The following is a 16,061-nucleotide window of genomic DNA, read 5'->3' on the forward strand; positions in this document are numbered from 1 at the left end:
CAAGTCGTCCTTTAATTTTCGTGTTTCATCGCTCATCCGATCGTGGTTTATCCCTTCCACCCTTGTCTCTTTCATAGCTTTAACCTATTGCGTGTCCCTATCTGGCGATTACCGGAAACTTCCAGAACCATATCGCAGAATCCCTGCACAAACACCTCTACCAACTTTTGAGTAGCCGTTATTCCATGATTCGTTAAGAGTATCCAACTGAAGACCAGATCGCAACAAAACACGCCCCTCATATCTAATTCACTTCATTACTAGAAATCTCAGTGAAGCCCAAAAGAAAAAGAGTTTTGAGGATTTTTAAGAAAAGAGGTTGTTGCTTAAAAAATCCAATGCAAGAATTAAAACCATTCGTAATACTAATCCTTGTACAGCTTCATGGCGTGACAAAATATCTCATTCAGATATATTTTTCCTAAAAGCACTTTATTTAAGAAAAAAGGGGCTAAAAAGGAAGTGAGAGTGATTCTGACAGCCAAAAAAAAAGAACAACGGCCATTCCTTTCCACTGACGCAACTGACTTAATTTGAACCCAAGCTCACAAAATGTGATGTTCTTATGCAGTCGCACCGGGTCCAAAGGACTTGACCATGCTACCAACTCTTTGTCCAAAGCTTTTGGAGGTAGTCGTCTTCCCTGGAACATGGAAGGGGTTGGAGACAGCATCTACGTATGCAGCATGGAACCTCCTAAAAAACCGAGCAACCAACAAGATCAGAGTTGAAACATCAATATACTGTGGCAAGTTCCACAGCTTTGTTCTCAACTATGTAGAGACTGCTTTGAAGGATAAAAATGGAGTCTCTAACCACTAGATTTGCTGTAAAAATGATTATAACTGTTCAACTTTCTAAAGAGGCAATCTCAAATCCCATTCAAAGCAGAATACCTATATCATAACAAAACTATCAGTACATTTTAGTTGGGAATTTAGGTCCCTATGGCTGCAATAACTCGACGTATTGCTTCTGTCCAAAGGCATAAGCCATACTACCAGAGCCGTAACGCAGGCCCTTACTATAGAGGCTTTATTAGTTTTAAGTAACCAAAAAGAAAAAGCAGTATTATCTATTGACTACAACCAAAGCCTCGTCTCATTAAAGTTTAGGGGTGACTTTTTCCATTAATGGACAAACAAATGTGGACTGATTTCATTCTCTGGCCACCTTTTAATGCCAATCATCAAAAGTCAGGCCCCCACTCTTTTGAAGGGCGCCTTAAATATTCTTCAATTGATCAATCTAAAAATTCCATATTCTTTGAGATTGAAGTATGAATTAAAGGTGATGCTGCAGCAGTCTACATATAAATTAACTAAATGAAATGTTTAGGTTTATGAATAGAGAAAGCTTGATTCAAATATAGTTCTCCGCTAGCTAAATGTTTTTCTCATCCGAAACTCTATGACAATGCTCTGCTCACCAGCCTACTTGCATTCTAGCTTCCAACATACTAAAGAAAGGAAAAAGAGAAGAAACATCTGAACCCTAAAATTAGAACTTTACAGTCTGGTTTATAAGTTTCGAAAGTGTCTAATTTATCAGCAACAGAAGTATTTACTTCACATAGCACTGAAGACAATTGCAGCCAACAGGGGTGGCATTTAAAAAAATATGGAATAAGGCAATCTTCATCACATTTTTTTTTCTTGTAGACTCCCAATCATGGCAAGAATAGGGATTTGGTGCTCTTAACATTCATTAACGGTAATTCTAATAGGGCTTGTATTTTGGTAATCAAAGGAAAAAAAATATAGTGCTTGAGTTCAAAATGAAGAAAAGTAATGAACGTAATGAGGCTTTGGGCATTTACCCATTTTCTAGCCTCTCTCTAAAGGGCTTGGCTTCTACACTATTAAGATTTCTCGTATGCAGCTTTGATGCATTTTCCTATTTTGTTAAGAACGAGAGGTTGTACTCTTGAAAGGGCCCACGTTTAAGACACCTTCTTATTAAACCTGCCTGCTATAAGCTACCTGTTGACAAGCAACTTGAAGTCCACCTGAGTTGTGAATCAAAGGTCCAGTCATCAAGTGCTAAATCCTTATCAAGTATAAAAGATGTTAGGATTTCATGTCATTTAGCAATAGAATAATGAGGAGAAAATAGTCTATGTGACAAGTATTGGGTTCTTCGGCTGAGTAAGTTTCCCAAAGCAGACACATGCTAGTCTTTTTTCTTACAAAAAAAAAAAAGAAAATTGTGCTAATGCCCTTTTTTTGCTGTTTCAGGTGATTTCACTGTTCACCTATTTCACACTGACCAACAGGTGTTGATTTATTTCAAACTCCTGCATACATATGTTTATATGTACACATATATGTATATATCTATATCTATACCTATCTATCTATCTATCTATCTATCTATCTATCTATATATATATATATATATATATATATATATATATATATATATATAGGCCTGGGTTTGATTTGCTAAAAGCTGCTGCAGATCTGTAAGGCATTCAGTAAACAGGAATAGAATACTGGATCAGCTGAGTGAAGTCATCCCCACAGAGCAGGTATGTATTGATTTCCATTTTCTTTCTCATGTATTGTACTTTCTTTGCTTGCGATGTGTTTTTTCACTTTATCTGCTTTACATTGACTAACTGGGTCTCTGAGTTTGCTATATTTCACACAATTGTGGACATATATTTCAGTTTTTTAAAATGATGAAAAGAAGAAGCAATATTGTGCGTAATTCCTTCACAGTCCATTAATTTACAGGAGTGGGTTTGATTCATTAGCAATAGCAGCAGATCTATATTACAGTTGTTCAGTCAAGAATGATAATAACAGCAGAAGGCCGGTAGTCTTTGAAGAGGAAGAGGCAAAAGCAGCTGCCAAAGTCTAGCAAAGCATGCATTTTTGCTTCCTTTCATCTATTTCAATGTAGTTGGTACCAATAGCTAAAATTAAATTTCAATTCTAAATTGTTGCTACATAGCACTTTGTAAGTGTGAGCCTTGGTGCAACAGTAAGGTTGTTCCATTGCTCCATTATGCCCTGGAGGTTACTAGTTCGAAATATGGAAATAGCTTTTCAGCATGCAGGGATGAGGTTGTGAACTTTTGACCATCTCCAGACCCTACAATGGTAGGAGCCTTATGCACTGGCCGCCCTTTCGTAGCATAAGTTCAATAACTGACAATATAGTACTCTAAAACATGCTTTTGGCTTAAGAAAGCAAAAAACTAAAATATGGCGATTTGGGGGAAAATGTGCACTCCTAATATATTAACTGAATGCCTAAATTTGTAAGTGAATCTAGGACAAACAAGATTTACCACAGAATCTGGCTGTCTGCTTTGTCTAAGCATTTAGGTGGTGATTATATTTTTACAGTGGTCAACCTGTTTTAACTACACAACATATGCATAAATATTTTTATTTAAGTATATGGATCACTAAGCAGAATCTTGGCTTCACCATTAGATCAGGGAAATGACCATTATCGTTTAATAAGAGGAACAATTTTTTTAGTTATTCCTTTTATGTTTTACTTACATCAACTCAAGATTATAACTTAAAAAATGTTCTTTATTTTTTAATGATAACAATTGAAGGGGAGACCTCTTTGGTCATCCTGCAATATGTACTCGATAACATGTGATGCCCCATACTTCATCTAAAGATATCATACAACGAAGCATTTAGTTATAAGGTTTGTAAGTGCCATATGATGGGTGGGCATTTGCAGAATACATGTTGTGCCATGACATACCATGTCAGTGCTTGGCATGCATTAGCATGCACGGGTATCAGTTCCCCTGCCTGGAGGGAGTTGGGCATGCTGCCATAACACATGCTGTTCTAGCACTAGCAAGATACGGAATGTAATGCAGAGGTTCAGACACCAATCCTTCTTTGGCTACCATTCAGATAATCTTGCTACTTATATCAAGAAGTTGGAATTAATTATACCACCTAAACAATACAATACATGTTGATGCAACAGTAATAATTTTGCAAGTTGAAAGAATGAAGACAGCACCTATTTAGACAGCACCTATTTAATTTTCTATGAATCATGAAAGCAAAAGAGACTACATAAACAACAAAACTATGGTGGTGACATCCTAAGACCAAACTATCAGTGGTATGTCTACATTCATGTGAACCCTTTCCATCAAATTCAATCAAATAAATTACGGAGTAAGAAGGCAGATCTAGTAAGAGTTGAACATCATGTGTAGGAAACTTACACTTCTTACATCTGCATCCTTGACATCTAAATCAGTCATAACCATGATTAATTTGACCTTTGTGTTAGTCAGATACCCATACCTGCAAAGGATACAATGCTCTAAGTGCACAGTGTTTGCACATCAGACCCAACAAAGAAGTGACTCCAATAAACTTACACTTTGTAATTCTCTGTTGGATACAGAAGACCAAGAAATGTCTCATTTAAAGTAGATCCACTTTTCTTGGGATTATTTACTGTCAAAGAAAAGGAACAAAATAAGACACAAGCTGCATATAATTTTATATTATCATGAGTAATATATTTAAGGAGCTATTCCTTTTTACAACCATAAAACCACTACCAAATGGTTGGGATAATAATTAGGGGTAAAGTTGTATTCCAGCTAACAACCACAAAACTACCAAAAGTATTTACATAATCAGCTATTAACACCACATAAAGACAATTTAGGAACAAGGTGAGACTGATATTGATAACAATTTTTATTGAACAAATTAGCCGCAAGGCTGCAACAAATTCCCTTGGGCTTCCATCAATGGTGGGATCTACAATAGTATATATCAGCAACATCCCCTTTAAGAATAATGGCATCTAAGAGCAAGGAAGAGAAGGAACATAAAAAAGAGAATTTGAGAGCTGCAGGAGAATAATGGAGAAAACCACCAAGATCAGGTGCATTGGTGTTCCACAACCCTGAAACTATTACTGTAAATTGGTGTAGCCTACTCATAACAATCCTCCAAACAAGCAAGACATCAGCTGCTAAAGATGCACTGGGGCGAAGGGGTTGAAGTGGAGAAAATTGTTTTGGCCTCCATTCTACTGAGGTAGCCCAACAAACTTGAAGAACAAGTCTTTCATAATCTTGAATTTTAGATTCCTAAAACCAATCCAACAAGATTACTGACAAAATCTGTAATTGTGAACCAAGCATAAAGTTAGTCAAAGTTTAGTGATTAATGGGCCCTTAACTGGGCATGCACTAAAATATAATTTTATTGACTTGGTGAATAAAAGCATTAACAGTTTTGCACTTAAATGTCCGCATAGCTACAAATGCCAGAACTTCTGGATCAATGTATACTCCATGATGTGACATAACAATCTTTGACCTTTATTCTAACATGTAATGATGGCATCATTTAACTGCGTGGACCACTTGATACTTCTAATAAAATGCCATGCCCGCTACTTCCAAAAAATTTCAATAACATTTGATCTTTTAAAAGCCAAGACGTCAAATGAACAAAGCTCTTATTTTTTTTCTCTCATAATCCAATTTTTACACATTTTTTTGTCAGTTCTTTTGGAAAAAAATTGAGTATCAATAAAGAATTAATGTCAGTTGTTTACATAACTGTAAAATATGTTTTTAACTGATCTAGAAAATAAGTTATATTCAGATACAAACAATTAATGTTTTAAGATTTGCACCTTAATTAAGGACAAAGAAATGAAGATATTGTCTCCGTGTCCTTTCTGGTGAACAATTTGCAGCATTCGTTTCATCCATCAGAACCTAGCTATGAGAATATGCATATATACATAGTTTTGTTATGAAATATATCCATTATTAAGTTATTTTTTAATTATTTATTCCTCTGAAAATATGTTGATAGTTTCCCTCTCCATGATGCCATAACATCTGTACTCATCAAAAAATAAGCTTTCTGTTCGTGACTTAACTCATGCATGATAATAGAGTTGGATTTATGTTGGAGGCTTTATGAGTAGCACATGGCATCACAGCTTGCAAGGCTCGCCAATCAATTTAAGTTTTTCAAATTCCATGAGTGTATGGTAGCAGTATTGCTTGCATATAGAATACGAACGTTGAGATAAATCCATTTCACTTCAGAAAACATATCAAAAAGTGGATCATCTTAAATGGTTTATGTATTAAAAAGAGGCATGCTCCTCTATGGAGTCTGGTGAGATCTGCAGTACTAAGCCAACAAAACTAGAGCAAGAACACTAACTGGACACAGAAACATCTAAAATCTTCACAAAGACTCTTCCAATGGAACAGTGAAGTTCAGAAACCGACAATCACAAGGAAAACATATGTGTCCATGTTGTGATGTTTGATAGCAAATCTGACGCCATATCTATGTCCCCAAGGCAACATTCATGTCCAACAACGTACATATTTGGAATCAAGGAGCAACAAAAAACTAGAAAAACAACATTCAAGCATCATAATATAGTAGGTAGCAAGGCACAAATAGAACATATCAATGCAGTAAAGACTGGAGTCAATGTAATGCTTATCTTATACTCCAATTTACAGTACCTCAACCTATCCATAGATAATTGTAACAACAAGTATGCAGCCTTTCTAAAACAATGGCCAATTACTTTGAAAGTCAATAAATCTCATTCAGTTGGGTTGAGCATAGGCATATGCATTTGATGTTGGAAAAAGCAAAAATGACCAAATATTGGTGTATGTAATCAAGCAATATAGGAGAAACAGAGTGTTGAAACTTCACTCGAGAATATGATAGCTGTGTATGACATCTAAAAGAGATTCTGATGAGCAAAGCTTTTTTTTTCCCTTCTTTTCCTGAAATGAAATAAAAAGACAGTAATGCTAAATGCACCGAAAAAAGTAAAACATTGATGTGGCTTTAACTTAGAGGTTTTCTTTGGTGGGGCGGCGGTGGGGGGAGCTGAGGGCCTGTTTGGTGCTGTTGTTGTTTTTATATTTTTGTCTCATCATATTAGTAAAACACCACATAGAGATGGATGTTGAAGATAGCATTTGCACAAGACTCTTGCTATTTCTTGCTTTTATTTTCACTCTCTTTGAAAGCAATAAATCTTGCTGCCAATTGCCAAAACCTCTAAAAATTCAATAAACAAACAAAAAAAAAAAGCAAAAGGATTTGATCATACATGTTGTTCAGTCTATTTCATTTTTCTTCTTGTGTTTTTGAGAACAAAAACAGAAACATGCCGTAAGTTATGAAGTTTTTCAATATGTTGATTTATAGGGTAGGTGGAATACGCACACCAAAAACCATTCATACAAGAATTACTACAAATTCCTACAAAATGTTATCATTCTACTGCTAAATCTCCCATGTACATGGAGATTTAGCAATCTTACCTCGCATAAACAAAGATCACGATAATGGGACTCAAGATTGTGCTTCACCATATCGATGCACAATCCGCGAACCATGTACAAAAAAAAAAAAAAGAATAGCAATCCGGTGATCCATTTGCCGTCTTCACAAAGAAGGCCCTATAGAAAAGGATTCTTGACTCGATCGAAGGTGAATGGGAGAAGGAAAGAGAGGACCTCGCTCGTCGATGACGTCCAAGGAGGAGTGGACGATGTGGTGGAGCTTCAGCGCATCGTCGGCTTCCGTGAAGCTCTGCAGGTACAGCGGATTGTTCTGTGCCACGGATCACGGCCGTCAGATGAAAACTAAGAGGGCAAGGGGCAAGAGAGCGTGAGATGGGAGTACGGACCTCGTGGCCGACGACGGCGACGCAGACGATCATCTTTTCGAGGCGGCGGCGGCGGCCGGACGATCTCGGAGTTCGGGGCTCGCAGAGAGGAGAGGGGGGCGGGAGTCCGATCTCCACCGCGATGGGCTATTGACAGATCTTTGCTGCATGGGCCAGCCCACTGCGTAGCAGATTTGGCAAACAAGAATCTGAAACGTGTCGTAAGAGAATCTGACTATTTCGGACTCCCTGGGCTTCCGGTCTAGACGGGTCGTAGAGTCTGAAATCTTGGCCCAGCCCATTGAACATTTGTAAAGAGAACCCAACTTTTCTCTTCCATTCTGGAATCATCAAACAAAGTATTAAAAAAAAAAAACTAGGGACCAAAGATACATTATCCCTTAACAAAGGAAAAAACGAAGGTAAACAAATGTAGCAACTTCATTTTTGCTTCAATCATCAACACAGGGGAATCTTTTTATGTTAAAGCATCAAAAGTACTTATTTGCATATTTTAAACTGCAATCACTATCTTTTTTATATTATAACATTTTGCTCAAGTTTCACCACTTCAAAAAGCTCCAAGTGCACACGTTTATGCTCTTGCAAGATGGGTTAAATACACCAACAGCCATGGCGATGTCTATAATCAACTGATTTCACTAAGAACCTACCTCTCCAAAGTCATTAATCATTCAAAAGTGTTGTCCTCTTGCTCTGTTATTACTTTTTCTAGCATCTTATCCACCATTTTTATTTCAAATCCATCATCCCATATGGCAGTTAGTTCAATACATGGCAAGAGTGGCCGCTGTTCGTTGTCTTCTTGTGATTGTGAAGTGTGCATCCTAGTAATTCAATACGTAACATCCTTGGTTGCTAAAAGGGTTATGGAAGCTTGAAAATTGTATTTTGTTAGTGTCCATTCAAACCGGATGAAATGTTTTGAGGCCGGTAGGCCACCGTGGCTCGTTAGAGCTCTCTTATTTTTGGAGTTGAACCTTGATAACATACCCTAACTGGTATTGTTAGACCTCATTCATGGCACTAGTTTGTCACTCAATTCTCTTCCTCTATTTAGATAACACATTTCTACATTCACATGCCATGCACAAAACAAATGTTGCATGGTTTTGCAATGACAATTTTTTTTTAAAAAAGGAACAAAACTATGTGCATATAAAAAGTGGATGTGCAAACCATTCAAAAATTTGGCTTCATCTTTCAAAATGAATGAAATATTGCAATGTGTTGCCCTTATAAAAATGAGGGGAAAAAGAGAGAGAGAGTAGAAGGCACCAGCATATCCTATGTTGGTAGAATGGCATCTAAAAATTGCTATTTTTCTTGGAAATAATAAATTGAATTAAAATTTTATATCTATAAAACTTTGAAAATTAATTGGTTGAAAGTTTGCCTAAATTGATGCGTGTGAGAGCATTGCCCTAAGAATGTGATTCGCCTCCTATGTATAGGTCTACGCCGATCTCGCTCCAAGAAAGAGGAAAGAGGAAGATAATTGAAAAAAAAAATAATAGTAGAAACAGAAGGGTCATAGCACTTCGGAAAAAAAAATAAAAGATTTGTTCTAAAGCGCCCCACGGCCAACCCCACCAAGCACGTATGTATGTGTGGTCATCAGCTCACTTCTCTAAAAGTCCGACTTAGACTTCATAAGATCGGATTTTCATTTAAGCAATAAAACTTACCTTCACATATTCGATATTGGATGAAAAAAAGAAGTATTTTAAAGCATTTAAACAGGCAAAAAATTGTTGGATAAGGTTGGTTTTATTTTTATTTGAAATATAAATCTTTTCAAATTAAAAAAACTCCATCATATTATGCAACAACAAAAAAAAAAGTGCATGTTTTTCATTAAAAAAAAACTATATTATGCATCAGATTTCTCAAAAAGGAGATACTTGTAGTAGGATCCAAATAACAAGGAAAAACAGCCTGATCAATACAAAGTTAAATTGATCTTCCCATCTTCCACCCCAGGAGTAAAGAAGAAAAAGTGATCTGCAATGTAGAATTACCCTGAAAAACACTCATTATTGAAAGTACAAGTTTGGTGTGAATACTTGCCAAATCATTGGATATCCAAAATTACAAGTCAAGGAAGCAATGATAAATCCACAGGCTCGGTACCGTGTCTGCGTCAAATGCTCTTCCAAGCCAAGGAAGATATTCCTTTTAACTCGTAACTAACCATGACCACGAGAATCGCTTTACAATGCATCGTCCATGAATCAGTAGATGAAGTGGAAGCAAAGAATGATATGACCCTCGAGTTCCTTCCATAAATCTTATAGGCCAACTCTGCCTTACTATTTTAATTCCGGATATCCATGAACCCCATGAACGAGTAAAGACATGCTGTTGGTATTTCAGTCTCCTCCTACTCCAAACTTACCCAAATCCCATCACCTTTCTCGTAATAGTGACTCGACGTAGATGTGGGGAATAATAATAAAGTTAAGAGGCTTGTGGACAAAGCTTTCTAGCTCGAAGCCATTTGATACCTCAACTCTACCCACCATGTTCCTCCTTAAGGGATGCAAGTTATGGCTGTAAGTGAAGCGACATAGCTAAGTTAGGTGCTTTGCTTGTTGAATTTAGCAAAATAAGACCTTCATGGCATTATCGTGAACAGAGGGAGGTGACAATGCACTGTTATTATGAAAAAAAAGGGTAAAATCCGTTTAAGGGTGCAAGTACCAATCTGAAGTGACAAAGGAAATGGTTGCTGCGTTTGTGTTGGCAATTATTCTAGAATCCAAGTACTTGTCTCATCTTATTTAATCTTAAGACTCCTTCAGAATCAAGCATGTTGTAGTCGCAACAACATATATTTCTTAAAAGAATAGCAACCAAATCATACAACGACGACAACAAAGACGACAACAAATGGAGACTCATTGTTTGTTTTCGAGAATAACGAATGGATATTCACTGTTTTATATCAATCAAATTTGGGTGTCATGCTAGAATCATGGCCTGCTGCTACCATACAATTTGCATCTCAAATTTAGAAGCATGGTTGATTTCCAGTTTTGTTTTGTTATTGACATGGGTAGCATTGTCGAACACAATGTCGGCAGAAAGATTCTCGATCTCAGCAGAGTGACATGATTCTAAGCATCCAGTTCTCTATCATGATTCATAACTCTATATCAGTGTCTGGTGGTAGATCGGTAGCAATCCCTTAGTCCAGTAAAAAAAATTACTTCCATATGCCGTTACATTAAAAAAAAAATAAATCACCATCCTATATCTTAATTCAATCCAGCTGTGATTTTATCCAAATGAAATCTAAGTTAAAAGTCAAATTATTTCTTTCTTCTCATAGTTAACGATATCCAGTCATCCTATCATCCAGAAGCTCACATACACTTCATAAAGAATTTTTTTAAAAAAAAGAGCAAACTCACACTGCGAGGAAGAAAACAAGAACAGTACTCCATTATCACGAAATATTCTTGCTCACCAAACACTTTTAATTAAGTTACCTTCAATAGACTGTAACAACACCAGAATCAACACATCTTCCCTTGTCACTACTATATATATACACCATCTCTCCTCACCCCTTCCACGTCGAAGAAAAATTTGAAAGAAAAGCAGAGGAGATGGCTGCATTGATCTCTTCTCTTCTCATCCTCTCCCTTGTTCATGTTGGTCATGCTCTGAGTGTAAATTACTATGCCAAGACCTGCCCCCATGTCGAGACGGCGGTAACGAAGGCAGTGAAGAAAGCAATGGCTAATGACCGAACAGCTTCTGCAGCCTTGCTTCGCATGCATTTCCATGATTGTTTCATTAGGGTCTCTCTCTCTCTCTGTCTCTGTCTCTAAATTATGCTGAAATTGAACTGCCTTTCTAACAATATGCATCTGTTATTTGTTGAAGGGTTGTGATGGTTCAGTGTTACTGAACTCAGAGGGGAATAACACAGCAGAGAAGGATGGGCCTCCCAACATCTCATTGCATGCCTTCTATGTGATCGACAATGCCAAGAAAGCAGTGGAAGCAGCGTGCCCAGGTGTGGTCTCATGTGCGGATATATTGGCTCTGGCTGCAAGAGACGCAGTGGTCCTGGTAAGTAAATCGTTGCCAAGGTCTGTTGTGGCCTCGCATCCTTCCTGTGTCTGCTGAGGCTCAGACTCATCCAAACCATTTGCCACCAAAGTGAGGCCAGAATCTAAGCCTCTTCTGCACTTGGACTTTTTTCACTGATAAAAGCTTGTGTGACAAATTAATTCTATTATTTGGAAACATATGTTTTTCAACAACATGTTAAGTTTTAATAAAATCTAAGTTTACATGACCTATGAGGGAAGTCCATCTATGAGCTTTTTATAACACTAGTAGGCCTTGATACTAATTAACTGAGCTGACAACCCACCCTTGCAACTTGCTGACTGAGATTCCTAATCTGAGGGCTATTAGGTTTATGTGCATGACAAATAGACTGTCCCCTGTTCTTTAATATATGTCCAGCAGGCAATTTTGAGATATACAACAGGGACAGCACTCTTTTGAATATCTCTATATCTTATCTCTATATCTCCTAATTCTAATGAAATAATGATTTGCTTCAAATATATGGTATAATCACCAATAAATTATATTTAAATATGACCCTAGCAAGCTAGTTAATACCCATTATATATCAGGACAAGATGGGGGAAAAAAAAACAAAAAACAGTTAGCAATCAACTTCCAACAGGACATGTTCTTTTTAGGGTCAAAGCCTCATCTTGTATTCTGATCCTACCTAATCCATCCTCACATTCCACAAGCCCTAAAGCTGCGCAACCCTCTTCTTGTCGAAATGCAATAACGACTCATTTGGTTTGCAAGAACAATTTTCCTTCACCCAAATGTTTTTTCTGAAAAGCTGATGCTTGGATGCTTGGAAAGTGCTTTTTATATGTTTGGTTGACCATGAAAAAGTAGCATATTCTAGAGTGGCTTATATTTAGTTGAGCATATATTTTTTTGAAAAAATTATGTAAAATACCTATTATACCCTTAATAAAGGGAAAGACCTTATTTCATTCTATTTCTAAAAGCTTAAAGGTATTTTTGGAAAAAAAATTATCCTAATTCCCAGCCGATGGAAATTGTACTTTTCCATATCCCACATAAGTTTTTCTTTCATATGAAATATGAGATTCTTATTCCCATAGAAAAGCTATTTTTTCATCTCTCCTTTGAAAACTATAACCAAACATGAAACATTTCTCCATTTTTTCTTTGACCACACTTTCCTTCCTCCTCTTCCCGCAATCCAAACGAGTCCTAAGAGTTTATTAATCTTCCTGTGTAACTTAGCTAACCATATTTTAAGATGCAAGCTTATGAGTGAGATAAACTATTCATCAACATGTAAATCCGTTCATAACCATGATGACTTTTTATTCCTCTGCAGTCTGGGGGTCCCACATGGGAGGTTCCTAAAGGAAGACTAGATGGGAGGGTGTCCAAGGCCAGCGAGACGAAACAATTGCCAGCTCCCACCTTCAACTTCTCCCAACTGAAGCAAAGCTTCTCTCAGAGAGGCCTTTGCACAGAAGATCTGGTGGCACTCTCAGGTAGTGACACAATAAACGCCAGAGGTGGAACATGTTCCATGTTCCTTATCTAATAAAAACAATCCCCATTTGTGGGACAACCATGAGTTGGTCTTGAGGTTTCCACTGTTGAAGCCTAGAAAAGAAAGCTTTTACTCTGTCTCTTGGTTGTTGCATCTCCTCCCTTTTGATGGGAGGAGATCTAGCTCCAAGGGTAACCAATTGACAGCTCTCCTACAATCCAATCCATGTGATATATATATATATATATATATATATATATATATATATATAAGAATGCCAGAACAGCTCAAAAATCTTACTCCGCTGATGTGGTACCTTTTTTTGCTATTTTAAGATCGACATCTTACAAACTCTCACATTTTCCCGTCTTTGTTTTCCTTCAGAACAGATTTGCAAGTCATTCCACAATTTCTCATGGCTAAAGCATTCTTCGTGCATGTATTGTAGGTGGACACACCCTAGGGTTCTCTCATTGCTCCTCCTTCCAGAACAGAATACATAACTTTGATGCTAGCCATGATCTCGACCCTTCGATGAATCCTTCCTTCGCAGCAAGCCTTCAGAAGGTGTGCCCTACTCATAACAAGGTGAAAAATGCAGGATCAACTATGGACTCCACAACCACAACATTCGACAATGTCTATTACAAGCTACTCCTGCAAGGGAAGAGTCTGTTCTCTTCAGACCAAGCCCTTCTAACTCATCCCAAGACCAAAGGGTTGGTTTCCAAATTTGCTAGCTCGCAAGAAGCATTCAATGAAGCATTTGTCAGGTCTATGATCAAAATGAGTGAAATAACAGGTGGACAAGAAGTGCGGTTGGACTGCAGGGTGGTTAATGGGCAAAGGTGATTAGATCGATCGTGATTACTGTGAATGTTTTAATTTAGCATTTTGGACTTGTGTTTATGCCTTTGTGTGTGGATGGTGAATAAAGAGAGCTGGAAGTAAAGAAGACTTCATCTTTCAAATGAACTCTGGTACGAGATGCATGTTGTTACTTGTCTATAAGGGCAAAAAATCAGTAAGTGCTAGCATAAATATTAGTGAGTGGGAACTTTAAAACCTTCCTATTATTTTTTGCAAATTATTTAAACTTATCCTCTCTCTGTATTCTATTCTCTGCTTAGGATTAGCTTACTGTTTTCTCATGTTCACCACTTTGACATTTATAATGTCCGCAAATTCCTATAATGTTACTTGGGCCTTTTTTCATGGTCGTTAATGTTGTTTGGGGCTTTGATTTAAAATATAAGCATAGAGTTGTCCCTTGAGAAAATGCTTGGTTGAACAGTATCATTGGAGCATGTTTTTCCCAGGCATTGCTTTCTCCATATAATCATGTAGGGGCTATGAAATAAAGATGCAGACTCTTAGAAGTGAAAGTGCAAACACTACTAGAATCTTTTATATATACATATATATACATACATATATATACATACATATATATATATGCATATATATGTATATGTATTTGCATATACATATATACATCTACATATTTATATATATACATACATATATATATATGCATATATATGTATATGTATTTGCATATACATATATACATCTACATATTTATATATATACATATATATGTATGCACATATATATATATATATATATATATATATATATATATATATATATATATATGTATTTGTACACACACACACATATATATATATACATATGCATATATATATATATGTATGTACACAAAATGGTGATAGATTAAACTTGAAATCCAAATGGCTTGGCAAGCACCAACCAAGAAACCCAATTTTATGATGCTCAATCTTGTTTCCACAAATAAAATTCAAAAGATGCTCATACTTGAATTTTGACGAGCTTCCTCCTCGCCAAAAATCTGGCAATGGGCGGCGTGAGGGCAATGGTGATCGGAACCCTCACCGGAAAAAGAGCCTTGTTGCAGAGGATCGCCAGCGCGAGCGCTCCGCCGCTCGATGCCGCCAACTCCGCCGTCCTGTTCCTCTTCTTCTCCTCCCCAACGGGAGGCGGCGGAGCAGGGGCATCGTTGCTGTCCAACGCGACGGCGGGGTCGCCGGACGGGTCTCCGCCGCCGCCGGAGGAGGAGGCGAAGGGTTCCTTGCTGAGGAGGCCAACCTTCTGCAAGAGGGACTCGACGTCGACGCTGTTCTTGATGGCGATGTAAAGGCCGGTGATGGAGGCGGCCGAGCTGGAGAAGTGGACGCCCAGCGCCACCTTCCCGTACTTCTTCATCAGCTCCCGCATCCTCCCCGTGTACGCCATCCCCGGCGAGATTAGGGTTAGCGTCAGGGTTTTCGTAGAGAGCCCGAAAGAACGTCTAGGGTTTTATTAGGGTTTTGAGTTCCTCCACCGAGAATTACGGTCGAGAGCCCTTGCCAATTCTGTTTTATTAGGGTTTTATTGGGGTTGCTAGGTTTTGGAAATTTCAGAAGCTACGCTACAAAAGTGACGCAGTGGCCTTCACTAGACAAATATTTAGAGAGGCTAACAGGATTGCAGACTCGATGGCTTTTTATACGATCAATTACTTCATATATTTTATGAATCGAAAAGAAAGAGTTGCCGAGAGCATCATGAGACTTCCTATTTTTGCTTTTATTAGTTGTATCTGTACTCGGATTGTATGACGTGCTCGTTTTCAAAAAAAAAAAAAATCACTAGCTCCTTAGATTTGATTGTTACGGATCCACCGTAAAAGATTAGATCTAGGTTCTCCACGAGCCTTCATTGTTTCCACTAATGGAGGGACAGGTTCTCTTGT

General features: G+C 37.5%; 3 protein-coding genes and 1 long non-coding RNA gene across 5 annotated transcripts; 2 read left to right on the forward strand and 2 right to left on the reverse strand.

Moving 5' to 3' along the window:
* Window positions 1-326: 326 nt before the first annotated feature.
* On the reverse strand, window positions 327-8,116 carry LOC103722746 (trafficking protein particle complex subunit 2-like protein). 2 transcript variants are annotated; one of them, XM_017846569.3, is made up of 5 exons: window positions 7,702-8,116; window positions 7,529-7,625; window positions 4,376-4,454; window positions 4,217-4,298; window positions 327-696 (listed from the first exon to the last, which is right to left on the reverse strand). In XM_017846569.3, the coding sequence occupies exons 1-5, from the start codon at window positions 7,732-7,734 to the stop codon at window positions 601-603; spliced, it is 387 nt and encodes a 128-aa protein (XP_017702058.1). In that variant the 5' UTR covers window positions 7,735-8,116; the 3' UTR covers window positions 327-600. The 2 variants fall into 2 exon arrangements, with proteins under 2 accessions (XP_017702058.1, XP_008811643.1); XM_008813421.4 differs by having other exon boundaries at window positions 327-704; window positions 7,702-8,113.
* LOC120104410 lies at window positions 2,236-3,057 on the forward strand. The gene is made up of 2 exons (XR_005506835.1): window positions 2,236-2,275; window positions 2,461-3,057. It is a non-coding gene; the product is annotated as an uncharacterized LOC120104410 (long non-coding RNA).
* Window positions 8,117-11,124: 3,008 nt separating the features above from the next.
* On the forward strand, window positions 11,125-14,505 carry LOC103722765 (peroxidase 64-like). The gene is made up of 4 exons (XM_008813443.4): window positions 11,125-11,510; window positions 11,596-11,784; window positions 13,121-13,283; window positions 13,734-14,505. The coding sequence occupies exons 1-4, from the start codon at window positions 11,316-11,318 to the stop codon at window positions 14,135-14,137; spliced, it is 951 nt and encodes a 316-aa protein (XP_008811665.3). The 5' UTR covers window positions 11,125-11,315; the 3' UTR covers window positions 14,138-14,505.
* Window positions 14,506-15,118: 613 nt separating this feature from the next.
* Window positions 15,119-16,058, reverse strand: LOC103722755. Its single transcript, XM_017846655.3, has one exon. It carries the CDS (start codon window positions 15,560-15,562, stop codon window positions 15,119-15,121), a length of 444 nt encoding a protein of 147 aa, XP_017702144.1. The 5' UTR covers window positions 15,563-16,058.
* Window positions 16,059-16,061: the final 3 nt, after the last annotated feature.

The sequence above is a fragment of the Phoenix dactylifera genome, chromosome 18 (assembly GCF_009389715.1).
Source record: "Phoenix dactylifera cultivar Barhee BC4 chromosome 18, palm_55x_up_171113_PBpolish2nd_filt_p, whole genome shotgun sequence".
Classification (NCBI taxonomy): domain Eukaryota; kingdom Viridiplantae; phylum Streptophyta; class Magnoliopsida; order Arecales; family Arecaceae; genus Phoenix; species Phoenix dactylifera.